This window comes from Empidonax traillii, unplaced genomic scaffold, assembly GCF_003031625.1.
Source record: "Empidonax traillii isolate 1590-97213 ecotype Southwest subspecies unplaced genomic scaffold, ASM303162v1 scaffold969:size425790, whole genome shotgun sequence".
Taxonomy (NCBI): Eukaryota; Metazoa; Chordata; class Aves; order Passeriformes; family Tyrannidae; genus Empidonax; species Empidonax traillii.
Window position 1 is genome coordinate 359424 of NW_020956162.1, and position 14196 is coordinate 373619.

General features: G+C 38.8%; 1 protein-coding gene across 2 annotated transcripts in view; it reads left to right on the top strand.

Annotated features, from left to right (window-relative positions):
• The window catches only part of NKAIN2 (sodium/potassium transporting ATPase interacting 2), a 289629-nt gene extending 276199 nt beyond the window's left edge, over positions 1–13430 (top strand). Inside the window, exons 4-6 of one of the 2 annotated variants that reach the window (XR_003573474.1) lie at positions 7083–7164; positions 10861–11127; positions 12235–13430. Coding sequence is in view for 1 of the 2 variants with exons in the window: in XM_027903480.1 (XP_027759281.1) it covers positions 7083–7164; positions 12235–12244 (92 nt within the window). In the remaining variant the exon portion in view is untranslated. The remainder of the gene's footprint in view (positions 1–7082; positions 7165–10860; positions 11128–12234) is intronic. The other variant, XM_027903480.1, reaches the window with a different exon arrangement.
• The last annotated feature ends 766 nt before the right edge of the window (positions 13431–14196 follow it).

Genomic DNA, 14196 nt, shown 5'->3' on the forward strand with positions numbered 1-14196 from the left:
TTTATGGAGATTGCATTCAAGCAAACCCCCTCCTGTGTGCTATATTGTAGAACAACCACCAGGCCATGCTCACAGCATAAAGAGGCAGCAGCACTAAATTGTTTGGAAATGTCTTCACCAAATAGAGAGGTGGGTAGCAGGATACTGGCAAAGCTGCAAGAACAAGGGTGTACCCATATGTTCTTTTATATTTTGTCCCCGTATGTCATTTCCAAACTTATTAAAACCAAACCTAATTTTACTTCCCTCCATTTTTTTTTTTTTTTACTCGATGTGGCCAGTTTTTAGCCACTAGTTTTTAATATTTGTACAAAGTTCACATACTCACTTCTGCACCAATAGAGCCTCCAGTAATGTTATTAGGTGTAGTTTGTTTGATCTCTCTCCTTCCTCCCAGCTACATCTGCACTGGAGTGCTTTGCTGTGATGTTGAAGCTTAATCACAGCACTTCCTAACCCTTAGTCCAGGGAGCCAAGTCTTTGGCCTCTGGAGCCAGTGTATACAAATTGAGACCTCTCATGTCAGATGTAGTGCATGTACACACCAGGTTCTCTCTCTGCTATACCACATGGGAAATACTTTCAATCATGACATGCATGTGCAATAAGTATCCATGTGAGCATGCACGTACACTTCCCTGGTCATTAGTTCTTTTTAAACAGAATCATTTTAATCATGGGTAATTGGAATTTTTTTTTTATATTACTTTAGTGCTTTAGGTTCATGAATATATTTAAGGACTACCATGATGTCAAGTGTTGTATACATGTGAATGCCAGTCCTGTTTCTTGGGGCTTGCAATCTATGTATTAGACAAGAGGCAACTGATGGGCAGAGGCAGAAAGCAAGCACAAAGAGACTATGAGCAAATATTACTCACTGAAGTAGACAGGAGTATAAGGGTGTTGGCAACCTAGTGATTCCCAACAAAGCAAAGAAGAGTTTTAGGTAAAACAATGAGAGAACTGTTTGTGAAGACATTCTCACAAGGAGAGACACTGTTTGAAAATTTTAAAAGTATGGAGGTCAAGCTGGAATGGGGGCAGAATTTAGCTTTTAGACCTGGAAGGAGGAGATATTGATTTTGAATCTCTACAAAATGCTTTAAATCTAAAAAGATTTAGTTTATAGTTGATATAATATAGAATGATTAAATCAGTAGAAGGATGTTGACAAGAGTAACGTAGACAAAGAGGTGATCCCTGCAGCTTAGCTCCACATTTGGTGGGTTCAAAAATAAAATGGGAAACAACTGTGATGTTTGACACTGGGAGCCCTGGGTAAATGTTGTAGCTGTGTCAACAGTTAGAAGAGTCTTCTTCTTCAATATGCAAAAATAATCTCCAGAAATTAAATCGTGCACAGCCCACACCAAATTTGACATCGAACTTATATCCTCAAGTGATAGGCGGATTTGAGGACACAAGTTCACTATGAGGAGCAGCAGAGAAGGTTAGGGAGGAACAGCTGAGAGTTCTGACTTTAGCCATGCAGAACTGGAACTGATGTTTAATTATCCATGGGTAAATATCACAGAGACAAGCTGAGATTTAAGTTTGTGTAGGAGGAGCAGAATGAGTACAAGCCAGGTAATCTGTGACACCTCAGAGAGTCAACAACAGCAGAATTTGTGTTTATGAGTGCAATTACCCAGTTTACAGGAGGTGGAGAAAAATAAAAGGCAGAGATTACTGCTCATTGTACTCCAGCATCATGCTGAAGGAATAAGCATCAAGAAAGGAGAAAAATGATGAGAGGAGGAAGGTAAGCACCTGCAGAGAGGGCCAGCAAGGCAAAGAGTTTGGGAAAAAGAAAGCAGTAAATGCATGAAAGTTGTCCGGGATGACCAGAGAGAGGACTGTGTTTGCCTAAATTTGAAAAGGAAGAGGTGATCTCACTGAAATTCCAGCTGTGTGCAAAGGACAGAATGTGAGATGGGAGTAAAACCTTAAAAGAAGTGGAGAAAAGTAGCTCCAAAAATCACTTGAAATCACCTAGGGGTGGAGTGTGGGAGGAAAATGGGGACAAGCAGGGATAAGAGTGGAGTTGATTTTTTTTTTTTAAGGAATTTACATGTATTTCTATTAGGGAGGAAATGAAGAAAAAAAAAGGGATTTAGAGAAAAAGTCTGTCATTGGGACAAGTAGAAGTTTTATGGAACAAAATTCTTGTAACTGTAGTAAGAGAGAAGAGGAAATTAATAGTGAGAGAAGTGACAAAGGCTGGCAACCTGAAGAAAAGAGTTCTGCTTTATCAGTTTGTTAGTACAAAAAAATGGAAGAGTTACATGCAGAGAGATGACTGGGGATGGGAGAAGGGATGTAGATGAGGAAATGGTGAGGGTCTCCGGGCTAGAACTAATACAGCTGAAGAAGACAAACTACTTCATCAAGAAAATGGACTTCATCAGTGAAGCAAAAGAGAGTGAGAGATGTCACCCTTAACACAGAATTGCTACCAAAGACATTTTCACTTTTAAAGGAGGAGCCATGGGCAGGAACAGACGTGGTGGTGAAGGCAGTAGATTCACAACGGTGAGAGGCAGGCCCTTATGCATCAAGGGTAGGGATGAGATAATCAGCAAAACAAACAACCACCGCAAAGGAACAAAGTTAGAAGAGGGTCTGAAAGCAGTCAAAAAGTCATCCATACTGCAGGTTACAGATTGGCCAAGCTGGCTGTTTCCCAACCTTTCCTTTTCCTTTTGTTTGCAGATAAAGCCATTCGTCCCCCTTGCCATTCCTAAACTTTATATTTTTTCATATCTGGTCTGCATTGCTTTTTGCATGCCTACTAAAATGCAAGGAAAGTCATAGTCAGTCACCTTTCTATACATATATACCCTAAAGGATCCTTTGGGTCTGATCCTAGGCTAATGTAAATTACCATTGCTTCATAGAAGTCACTGAAGTTATCAACATATATATTAGCTGAGGATCTGAATCTTTGTGCTTCTGTATTTATATCTTACAGAGGAAAATTTCTATAAGTAGAATAGTGTCTAGTCATCTGGTTTCTTTTAAGTGTATTTCCTTTTGCTTTCTACAAGAAGATACTGCTTTTATTCCACACTCAATCCTTTCTCTTTGTCCATCTGTTGATTTCAACAGCTCCAATTTTTCTCACTGCAAACTTTCTAAAAAGAACCTTCTTTCAGATCACATTCATGCTAGTGGAGTCTTTTCTGTGCATCCCATTTTAATGGTCCCTCTATATAACATAGATTTCCAGAAATGAAAAATGAGAAACCCATCTATGCCTCTCATTCTGTCCTGATCTTGACCCATGATCCTTTTGTTGTATTTTCTCTTCCCGTGTCCAGTAGAGGAGGGAAGTGCTAGAGGGGCTTTGGTGGGCAACTGATGCTCATCTCGGGTCAACCCACCACAAAAAGAATAGGATTCTGCTTGCTTGTATATTCACATGTGCTCTTAGTAAAGAAAAACATGACCTACAAGCCATGACCACTTGTGATAACAGTGACATTTAAGATGAATATAAAATAGAGTATTCAAAAATGTGTTTGATGCATGAGGTTAAGGATGGAAGCCTCTGCACTGGTTCAGCTAATGAGCCTTGTTTTATTCATCTGATGTTACTGCTGCCAGGGGTGTATCAGTTCTACGACACTTTTAGTGACCTTTCAGGCACAGCCAGGATAAAATGCCTGCAGAAAGGGCAGCCTTTTGCATGCTTTAAGAAACTAGTTTAGAGCCCACGGGGAGCTTTTAGCACAGTCTAGACACCACAGGGTTTGCTGCCATCAAGAAACCTTGCTACAAAGAAATTAATGAAGTCCTTTTCTGTTGGAGTTTATTTTCTATTACTTCCATTTACCTACCTTGCAAGGTTTGTTGTTGCCTGTAAGAAGCCATTGTATGCCTACAATGAGGTCACAGTACTACTCTCTGCCCAACTATCGTTTGGTTACACACATGGGAACTTTCATAGTAAGCTGAACATAGAAATGTCTCTACGAGCTTGCCTTCTTTGTCACTTGACAATCTGGCTTGTTAACGCTCCATGCAACAATTAGTCTGTGCAACAGGGCAAAGCCACAATGCATGAAGAGATATTTGGCATGCATCTTTCTCTTGTGCCCACACAAACTTATTTTGCTCAAAGAAATCTTTTTCTTAACACATTTAACATTAACACTAACAGCTTTCTGGAAACAACCCTAAAGTCACCCATAAGACCTTTTGCTCCACAACTGCAAAACAGAGTGTCTATACCTGCAGCCTACTAATAATGGTTTACCAGTTGCTTGAAGGGTGTAGGAAAGCACAGAAGAAATAGAAAGCTGGACAAATGTATATAAGCAACTTCCGTGAAGTGGCATGGGTTGACAACAGTGAGACACTTAATCCAACACAAGTATTTTCTGACTTGTGTTGACAGGGACCAAGAGTGACCAAAAAAAAAAAAAAATTGGGGCGAGCAAGCAACAAACCATACACGGCAAAGATATGTCCTTTTTTTTTTTTTCCTGCAATCTTTGTATTTGAATAGAGGGGTTTTTTTTCCTCCTAGCCTAACATTTCACTCAACAATTTTCTTCATTCTGTCCCTATAAATTTAGTATGCTTCCAAAGACATGATCATATTGTGATAAAGATATTCTGATGGTTACAGACAGTGAATAAGCAGAAAGCAACAAATGACATTTATCTTGATTTTAGCAAGATTTTGATAATATAAAAGATTTCTAAAAAGGACAGGGAAGTACTGCCTGGATGCAGCCATCATAGGTTGTATGCAGAATTGTTTAAAACTCTATTTGAAATGTAGTTATAGACCAGATGGGATGACATTTCAGATGGGATCCCACTGGGACTTCAGCTAGGGAAATAATTCTCTTCATTATTTTTTTTAAGGACAAGGAGGATAGAGGTGAGAACATTTGTAAAAATTTCAGATTAACCCAGACTGGAGGTCTAGTGAAGATAGGATTAGAAGTGAAAATAATCTTGAGAAGTGGTTTGAAATCAAGAAGATGAAATTCAAAACAGACAAGTGCAAAAGAACTCCTGTGGGGAAGAATCAATCATCTTCAAATAAAACATGGACTACTTGGCTAGATGTACAGTTAGTATCAAAACACAAAAATAAAGATCTGATTGTTAAGAGTTTGTATGTTGCTGTTGAAAAAAAAAAAAAATTAGGGAAAAAACCCAAACAACAAATACAGAAAAAAACATGAGGGAAAAAGGAAACAAACCATACAAACCAAGACCAAGTTATTCCAGGTAATGTACAGAAACTATAGGCAGTTGCCCAGTTAGCCCTGATTTGTGCACTCTACTGTAAGAAAAGCCTACATAGACTGAGGAAGGATCTTCAGGCTTTGAAATTTAAGGGCTTGGTAAACATGAGCTGTGAGAAATGTTTGAAATAACTAGGTTTGCTTAAACCTGGAAACAATGGATAGCATGAAATACTTGTGGAAAATGCTTAAAAGCAGTTGTAAGAGAAAAAAAAAAAAAGAGAAAAAAAGGGGGGGGGCTCATTTTTCTTCATATCTATAAGGAGAAAAAGCCAAAATGTAGAAAAGTAGTTAATTTTCAGGAAATTACATTTAAATTAGATATTAGAAGTTAGGCACAGGAAAAAGCAACAGAGAGAGACTATAGAACCTTCTTCATTAATGATACCAGGAATTAATTTTGTAACACGTCATTCTGGGATTCGAGTATACGTAATACTGCCACAGTGCACAGAGATAAATTATTTCTGCAGGGACCGTTCTAGCCACTGAAGAATGACTTGATGACAGGTTCAACAAGTGTGTGGTTGCAATGTACTGCACCCATCCAGTCTAGTGTTTTGATAGCTCTTTTCTTGCAAAGAGCTATGGACAGAGGTGTACAAGAATTTGATATTTTTGTACCATGTCTACAATACATGTGACTGCATTGATAAGTCTGGATAAGTGTGGGACACATTGAGGGGTACCTTAGTATAAAATAACCTTAGAAATGCAAGTCTTAAGGACTCCAGCCACTGTGGATGTTCTCAAACCAAGAGTAGTAAATTTACCTTTCCTTTTTTTTTTTTTTTTTTGTAATTGTTACTGTATTTTAAATCAACAACAAAATGTCCTCAATCAAAGAACCTTTTCTTTTTTTTCTGCTTTTAATGTACGCAGAGCCAGTCTGTCAGTAGCAGTGTTCAAGACACATGAAAAATGCACTTCCTTAGCTGAACTTTGTCCCTTTTCTATCAAATTCACATCTCTAATGTAAGAGATAATATTTCAGGACTGAGAACTGCCCACAAAGAACCCCTAAAAGCCAAAAGTTGGGTCTCCTGGGACGAAGGAAGCAAGGGGAACCATTTTACCTGTGCAAAGAAAGTATTACAGCAGAGAAACAGGGGTCTTGAGCTTAAGTGAGCTTGAATTTCCCTGGAAATTGTTTAAAACAAACATGCAAAGACCATTGGGAATTTGCAATGGTTTGAATTAATAAATAAATCCCACTCTACAACCTTCTTGCAGACCTTCAGTACCTTGAGAGAAATAGGTTTCCTTGCAGCTGAGAAGTTTCATCTCTGAAGCTCAGATAAATTGTTCCAACTCTCTGTTCATGCATTTCAATCCAAATGTCAAAGCAAAGAATTAGAGAAACTTCTGTCTCTCAGACTGAGTCAGATCACTGCGTTCTCTCCTCTACATCAGTGAGCCATGGTATGACAGGAAACCAGACACGGTAATCACAGTCAGAAGCAATGCATTCATGCCAATAAATAAATGGTTTTCGGCATTTGTGGTATCTGAATAGCATGTTGTTTTGTATTACAGTGAAGTGGTCTACTTGAAAAAGAGGGATGTGTGGTTATTTCTGATGGCTGTTATAAATCCCATATTGTCTTTCTGTGGGTTTAAAAAGGAAAAACAGGGACGTTTGCCTTTGTCTCCTCTTTTAGACTTTTTTTTGCATCTTCCCAATTAGCTTGTCTAATTTTAACAGATTATTAGGGGACTCATCAAAAATAATGTATGTGCTGGGTGGTTCTTGAATGATAGGACCTATCACTTCTGGAAAGATGTTGCTAATGCAAGCAATTTTCCCCCTTTCAGTTGATTTCATAGGTGGATTTGACTCTTACGGCTATCAAGGTCCACAGAAGACATCTCATTTACAGCTACAGCCCATGTATATGTAAGTACTTAACTTCTAAGATATTCTGCAGAGTGGCAGGCTGATATTAAAGGATCATTAAGCTGAAAGATGACGTGACTTAAAAATTCAGAATAGGCAGAAGCCTTTTTTGATGGACTGAATTCAAGCTATGCTTAAGCACCAACATTACTCTTCTGTTGAATTATAATGATTTCTTAGGGCAGGATATCATGTGTCACAGTTATTCAAATAACACCCAACTCTCACCTGATTTTTCCCTGTTTTCATTCAAGTGGCTTCCACTCAGAGGCAATGAGAATTCAGTGTAGAAAAAAAAAACTAGTCAGTTATGACAAACTTTGGTTGGAAAAAAAAGTGGATTTTTATTAAGATTTATCAAAGTTCAGCAACCTGCTAAGTTAGTGGATGCATTTAGCATTTGTCTTACCAGAGCATCTGTTCACCGAGGCACTTCTGAACCTCCTTTCCAGTTTCCATGTTTAAAAAAAAACCTAAACAAATGTAACAACATATGGGTTTTTAAATCAATTTGAATAGAAGACGATATTTTACCTAACCACTGAGTGACAACTCCCTCCCAGAGTGCAGCCTGATATATTTGGGAATTAAGTGGGTAATCAAAACTCCACTCATACACACAACTGGGGTATATTCACACTAGAGCTAACATCCAACTACGGACTACTCCAGGAATAATCATCTCCAAATATTTCTTGTACTGATGCCAACTGCAATTCAGAACAGTCCTGACTGCCCAGATAAATCTTACCTCACTGCTGCAGCCTTTTGGAATATTTTTTGTCTGCCATCAATAACCACACATTAAAAGCACAGCACCGAAGAGTTCACAAAAGGGCAACATTTACTTTGTTCCCTTTATTTCTCTTCTGAACATCACTTTTGAGGAAAAGAACTTAATTCAAGCAAACAATAGGCATCCCAGTGTACACTTCCATTCGCCCTTGAATGCGATTTCATTTCTTATGATTAGTGGAAGCAAGTCTCTTAATGGGTTAGTGTATTTTTGCATGGAATTGGCATTTACTCCTTTACTGAGGTACAGTCAGTCTGCAGTAGTGCTTAGGACTGGGCCCTTCGGGAGCTTTGATAGGTGCTTTTTAATAATCTCAAATTACAATAGTGCATACCTCCAATGCCGCCTTAACTTCAGCTTCCCATCTGTCTGTGCTCAAGTAAAGAGTTTTCACCTGCACTTTTGGCACAGTGCTGTGCATTTAGAAAATGTTATTTCCTTCCTAGTATTATATGAGGCACACAGGTACTTAGAACAATTCTAATCCTATTTCTTTCTCAGTACACCATACCTTATCATCAACATATGGAGCCTTATAGCTGAGATATTATCCCATTCCCTTTATGCTCTCAGTGTTTCTTCCAGAAGAACAGATTGTGTTTACTGTGTATCTTCATACTGACTGGAAAGAAAGATAGACCTGTGGAAGAAAAGAAGGCTTTAAGCTTGTAGCTGAAACAAAGAGATTTATGATTAATCCACATGAACTGTGTTCCATCTTATTTCAATGCTGCATTCTCACTGGAGTATAGGTGATTTCACCATCTTCACAGAGAGACAGAAATCAGAACGTGAGCTGACATTTTGCCCAATCAACCCATAAAAGTATTACCATGTCCCAGCCGCACTCAAAGACACTTGATATTTCCCTCTGACTGTATACTATTTGACAGGGTTCTCTAGAATTGCTACAATCTGTCCTTAAGAGGCTTTTACAGCATTTAGTAATACCTCTCTGTTATCTACAGCTGAGGCACACCAGGAACGCATGCATATGTATTCACACTGCAGTTGCTCTGTAAATATAGGCAGACCATTAGGTAGTGGAGTGACAAATTCAAATGTCAAATTAATCAAGTCAAGGTTTGATCTGCTTGTAGCACTATTTACAGCAATATTATGTACTGGAGATCAAAACATGCTGATATGATAACAGCAAGCCATACTTGATATTTTAAAGCTTTATTTGTTGGGAGGAAGGGTTTGTTTCCCTACAGATCTTGTTCACCAAGGAATATCAGTGTAAACCTCCATAGTATTCAAGGTCAGAAATAAACCACAACACACAAGACTTTATGTTACTCTCTGGCCAATATCGCCTCCACTTTACAATGCTCAGCACCTGTAGTGCTGAACATTAGTGCTCAGCATTAATGCTGGAGAGGAGAGGACAGAACAGGACAGGACAGGACAGGACAGGACAGGAGAGGAGAGAGACTTACTACTTTACAGAGTCCATAACCTTACTCTCACCGCTGTACAATCATATCCCTCCAGCATACAACTATACCCATACATATCCATATAGCGACATTCATATAACTATTTCCACGTTATCAATTGCTAAAAAATGTCTTTTAATCCATAGGCATCAGAAAATCTGTTAAGCATCATCCCGTCTAATTCCCACAAAAGATCAAGAAAATACAAAGATAGCTTGTTGCCACCTCTGCATCCTCTACTATTCAGACTCACACTGAGTGCAACTCATGTGGAGCTATGGATTCATGAAAAAAAATAGGAAACACTTGCCTTTAAATCATCTGATTACTAACTAAATCCAAAGGCACAATATCAATTCTTTTGTTTTCTGGGCTGTGGTAGTACCTATAGGTATGCTAGACATGCTGCAGAAGGGAAGAAGATATGGCCTCAGCCTTGAAGATCTCACCAAAATAATATCAGCTTCTAATGATTGTACAGATTCTGTCAACATAAAAATTTTAAAATGTATTTCAGTAATATAGCAGAGAGAAGTCCTTATATATTTACCAGATCAATTCATATACAGAACTAGTACAAATCTTAAAGACATACAGAATCGTGCAGTAGGTCTCAGTCATCACCCATTTACCTCTTGCTGATGTGAATTGATTTAGAGGATTGCAATGACAGAATTCCATCAACACAAACCTTTATTTCTATTCAAGTTAGACAGTTTTTCATCCAAGTGATCTAAATCAATTTTAGCTGCCTTATACATGCACAATTTAATTATTATCCTGAAGGAGTGCTGGGTTTAGTTTAACTGCTAACTATTAAGACACACAGTTTTGTAACAAGTTTCGTCCTGTGTGCTAAAGTTAGCACTTCATTTTGTTAATTTGGAGGTTACTTTCAACCTACACAAACTTACACGTGCAAATAATTATATTGATTTATTCAGGCTTCTCATGTTTACATTTCTATTGTGTCAGGACTTTTTTGTCTAAAGATTTATTACTTTTTATTTGTGATATCAATCAAGCTCTACTTATAAGAACGTTCCAGTTCAGTTTAAATGCATACAGTACATTTGTGTGGAATTTCATCAGTTATGCAAAACTACCCTAAATGAAAGGATACTTAGGGGAAGGAAAATCTTGATTTATGAAAAAGAAACATTACCTATAGATAGTGAATTGACTATCTCTGGCTCCTATTTCCTTGAGTACTCTAGAAATATTAGATTTGGACTCCCTTTGGGGGTTTTTCCCTATATTTTAGGCTTTTAATAACAATCACAATTCTCCTTATCATCTCTTCTAATTTCATATTTATTTTAAATCACTTTTCTTTTTAAAGAGAAAAAAATATTCAATTTAAAATTATGTTTTAAATAAAACACTGGTGTTTTTGGGGAGAATTCTTATCGTGACATTTATCTACCTGTTATAAATCGGGTTTTTTTATTATTTAAGTGCCAACAGCGTGCTCTATGCTGTACAAGCCAAGAAGCCTAGGCAGTCCCTTCAAAACGAATACGCTTTTTGAACAGAACGGGACAGAACCGATGCTCATGTACCTCCTTGCAGTGTGGCCACAGCTGATGTTCTCAAAAGCAGCTTCCTGGCATTCTGTGCCGGAGATGCCAATGCTCATTTCCAGACCATGGGAGAAGAACACAATAAGATGGCGGAAATCAATTGACAAGAGAAAATTCTGCTCTTGGGAGGTGATCGAGGAAGGTGACTAAACACTCCCTGACACTGATTCTGCTGCACATGAAAAAACACGGTTGTAGTTGTGGAACAAGACTGCACTGCATGATCACTGTTCTAAAAACAGTAGGAAGGAGGGAGGGGAGAGAGATCTTTCTTTATGTTCTTCACAGTAAACTTGTTTGTTCAAGAAAAGAAGAAGTGAAACAACAAAAAAACCCACGTGCATGTCTGATGCTGATGCCTAATGCACTGGAGAAATTGCTCAAAAGTAATGCAGCCCCAAAGTAAAGCTTGCTTTCCTCCTATTTTGAAGTCTATTCTAAAGAATATTTGCAGTATATACACTCACATGCAGCACATAACACACACACATATAAGTATTTGTCTAGATAACTGCACATACTGAAGGTGCTACCTACTTTACCATTCACTTAAAGTAGAAATGAAAAATAAAAAAACACACTAAGACCAGCACCTCAAGTATAACCACCATGACATTCAGCAAGTTCCTGCAGTAGAAATCCGCTGCATCATTTTGTCCTCATGTTTGTGGGATTCAGACTTTATGGACAACATTTTATTTAAATAAACTATCAGCTAAGCTTTGATCATGAGCAAACAACATCTTGTCCATTTTAGACTGAAAACTTTATCACAAAACATGGGTTTGGGACAACACTGTTAAGGTGTACAGGGCTGTAGCACTTGCACATGCACCCTGCTTTGCAAGCGAGCCATGAGTGGCTTTCCTCTGCTCCTGCAGTTCAGCCCCTCTGTCCTCATACTGTGTCACTTCCTGTTTTTACAGAAGCAGCTACATATCTGATGGATTATATGTCAGGTCATCTTCCAGTTGACCCATGGATATATAGTTAAGATTATAATTAAATATAACTCCTATCTAGGTTTGTTTAGAAAACCTGTGCTGACTTCTCTAACACTTTTCCAGAGAGACAAGCAGCTCCCTGAGCAAATACTTTGTCTTTCTGTCCTGTTCATCCAATGTGTAGCTGAACTGTTACTGGTTTGTTGCTTACACTTGCTTGCAAAAGGGTGCCAGAGCAGCAGGGCAGGGATCAGACAGGTATATGGTGGATTATAAGTATTGTTCTTTTTCTGTCTTTCTTCTAGGTCAAAGTAAACATGGGGACTACTCAAGGTGGGCTGGAAGACCTGTCAAAGAAACTGGTTCAGGATGGCCTCCTGATTCTTCAAACAGAAAAAAAAATTCAATTTCTGTGCTAAAAGAAAAATATAAAAGCTGATTGAACAGGGAGACAGAAAACAACAGAGACTTTCAGCCCCTCTTTCTAACAGGTACTAAAGGAGATGCCCCAGAGCCCCACCTTGGACCTCCTGCCTCCCAGCATCAGAGGGACAGAGTAGAGGTATTGGTGCCATCTTTTGTCTCTTCCCTACCCCGGCCATGACCAGCGTGACCCATCCGGATTAAGACATGAACTCGGTGCTTTGGGAGCCTCCTTCACACTCCTGGTCGCATCGAGTCTCCTTAGTCAACACAAGGCTGAAATACCAGGATGACCTTGCAGCAGAAGTCAATAGACAGCGCATTGTTTGCCCTGAAGGCTGTACAGTTCATACTTGCCTTAACCCAACTGCGTTGCACATTAGAGAAACTACGTGCAAGCTTTCTGAAGTTAACATGCTGCTGTTAATTCTGAACAATTTCTAAGTCAGTGGTTTTCTTCTGTTTGGTTTTGCTTTGTTTTCATGTCAGGGAATAAGGCTCTGTTGCTCCATGGCTCCAGAGCGACCAAGTAGAAAACTGCCAGCTGTCTGATAAGTGCTTTACTTTTGAGACTCCACAGTGGTCAAGGAACAGTTTATAATGATTAAAAACAAAAAGAAAGAAAGAAATAAGACCTTCTGGGGGTCAGGGCGGGGAAAGGGGTAACATAAACTAATAACTGAACCTACTGGAAATAAGCAGCAGAAATAGTGCTTCTTAATCCCGCTGGTTTTATTTATCGCACTGTAGGTGCTTTTATAGCTGTCTCTAAACGTCTTTTACTAACTACAGAGACATCTGCAGATTTCTATCAACAAAGGCCAATTGAATATGTACTAGCTACGTTTACTCTTTTATATCTAATTTCAACTAAAAATTCTCTGTAAGTGAGCTTTTTTTTTCTAATTGCACCATAAGGGATCCATATATTTTATTTTTTGATTTCAGTTGGAGAGGGCGGGGAGGGAATAGTTGAGTTGAGGAAATATTGAAGATCTTTTTGTGGTATATTTGGGGGATCTGTTGTGTGTTAGAATGTGTATTTTATCTTCCTGTATTATTGTGGCTGAAAAAAAAACCCTGTGCTGTTACGTAGTTGGCAACAACATGCCTTTGGGAATTTTACTAGTAGGTCAACGTGTATATGAAATACTCTGAACTCCTAGGAACATATGTTTTATTCTACATCTGATCTGTATTTTCAAGAACATAGGTGGCTTTCACTAGGAAAACCCAATATTTTGCTCAGGTTTTTCAGAAACTTGGATTGTCATTGTTTCTTTGCTCAGACCTTGCATAGACAAACGCACACACCTACCACATCTGAGGCGAACACGTAGCTTTTGAGGGCAAGGGGAAAGGTCAGCACTTGGAAAGGCTTGAGGTATCCCTGAGCAACTCCCTTTTCCTTGCTGGCCAAGCCCTCGCTCCAAAGGCCTGTGAGCTCACACCACTCACTCATCTCTGTACAAACCAGTGCCCTTTGCTGTGTCTGCATGGATGTACAGTGTCACAAGCAGCAGCGCTGGACAATGACAGAGGAACAGTGAAAGCAAGACATGGGACCTGTTCAGGAGCTATACTTACATTGATTCAGTGAGATTTATATAGATAGATATATATATATGTAAGTGTGTGAATGTGTGTGTATGTCTATGTATATAAAATACACAGGAATAACTATTGTGGGGGGCTGCATCACTGAGGAAGATTCTGATGCGGTAGACCAAGGGCTCCTGTCTCAGATACTGCTGGGAATTTCCTGCATGAAACAAGCACGTACCCTAGGCCTGATCCCGTAAAGCATTCATTGCTGATTTAGATCTCAAATTTAAATTTTCACA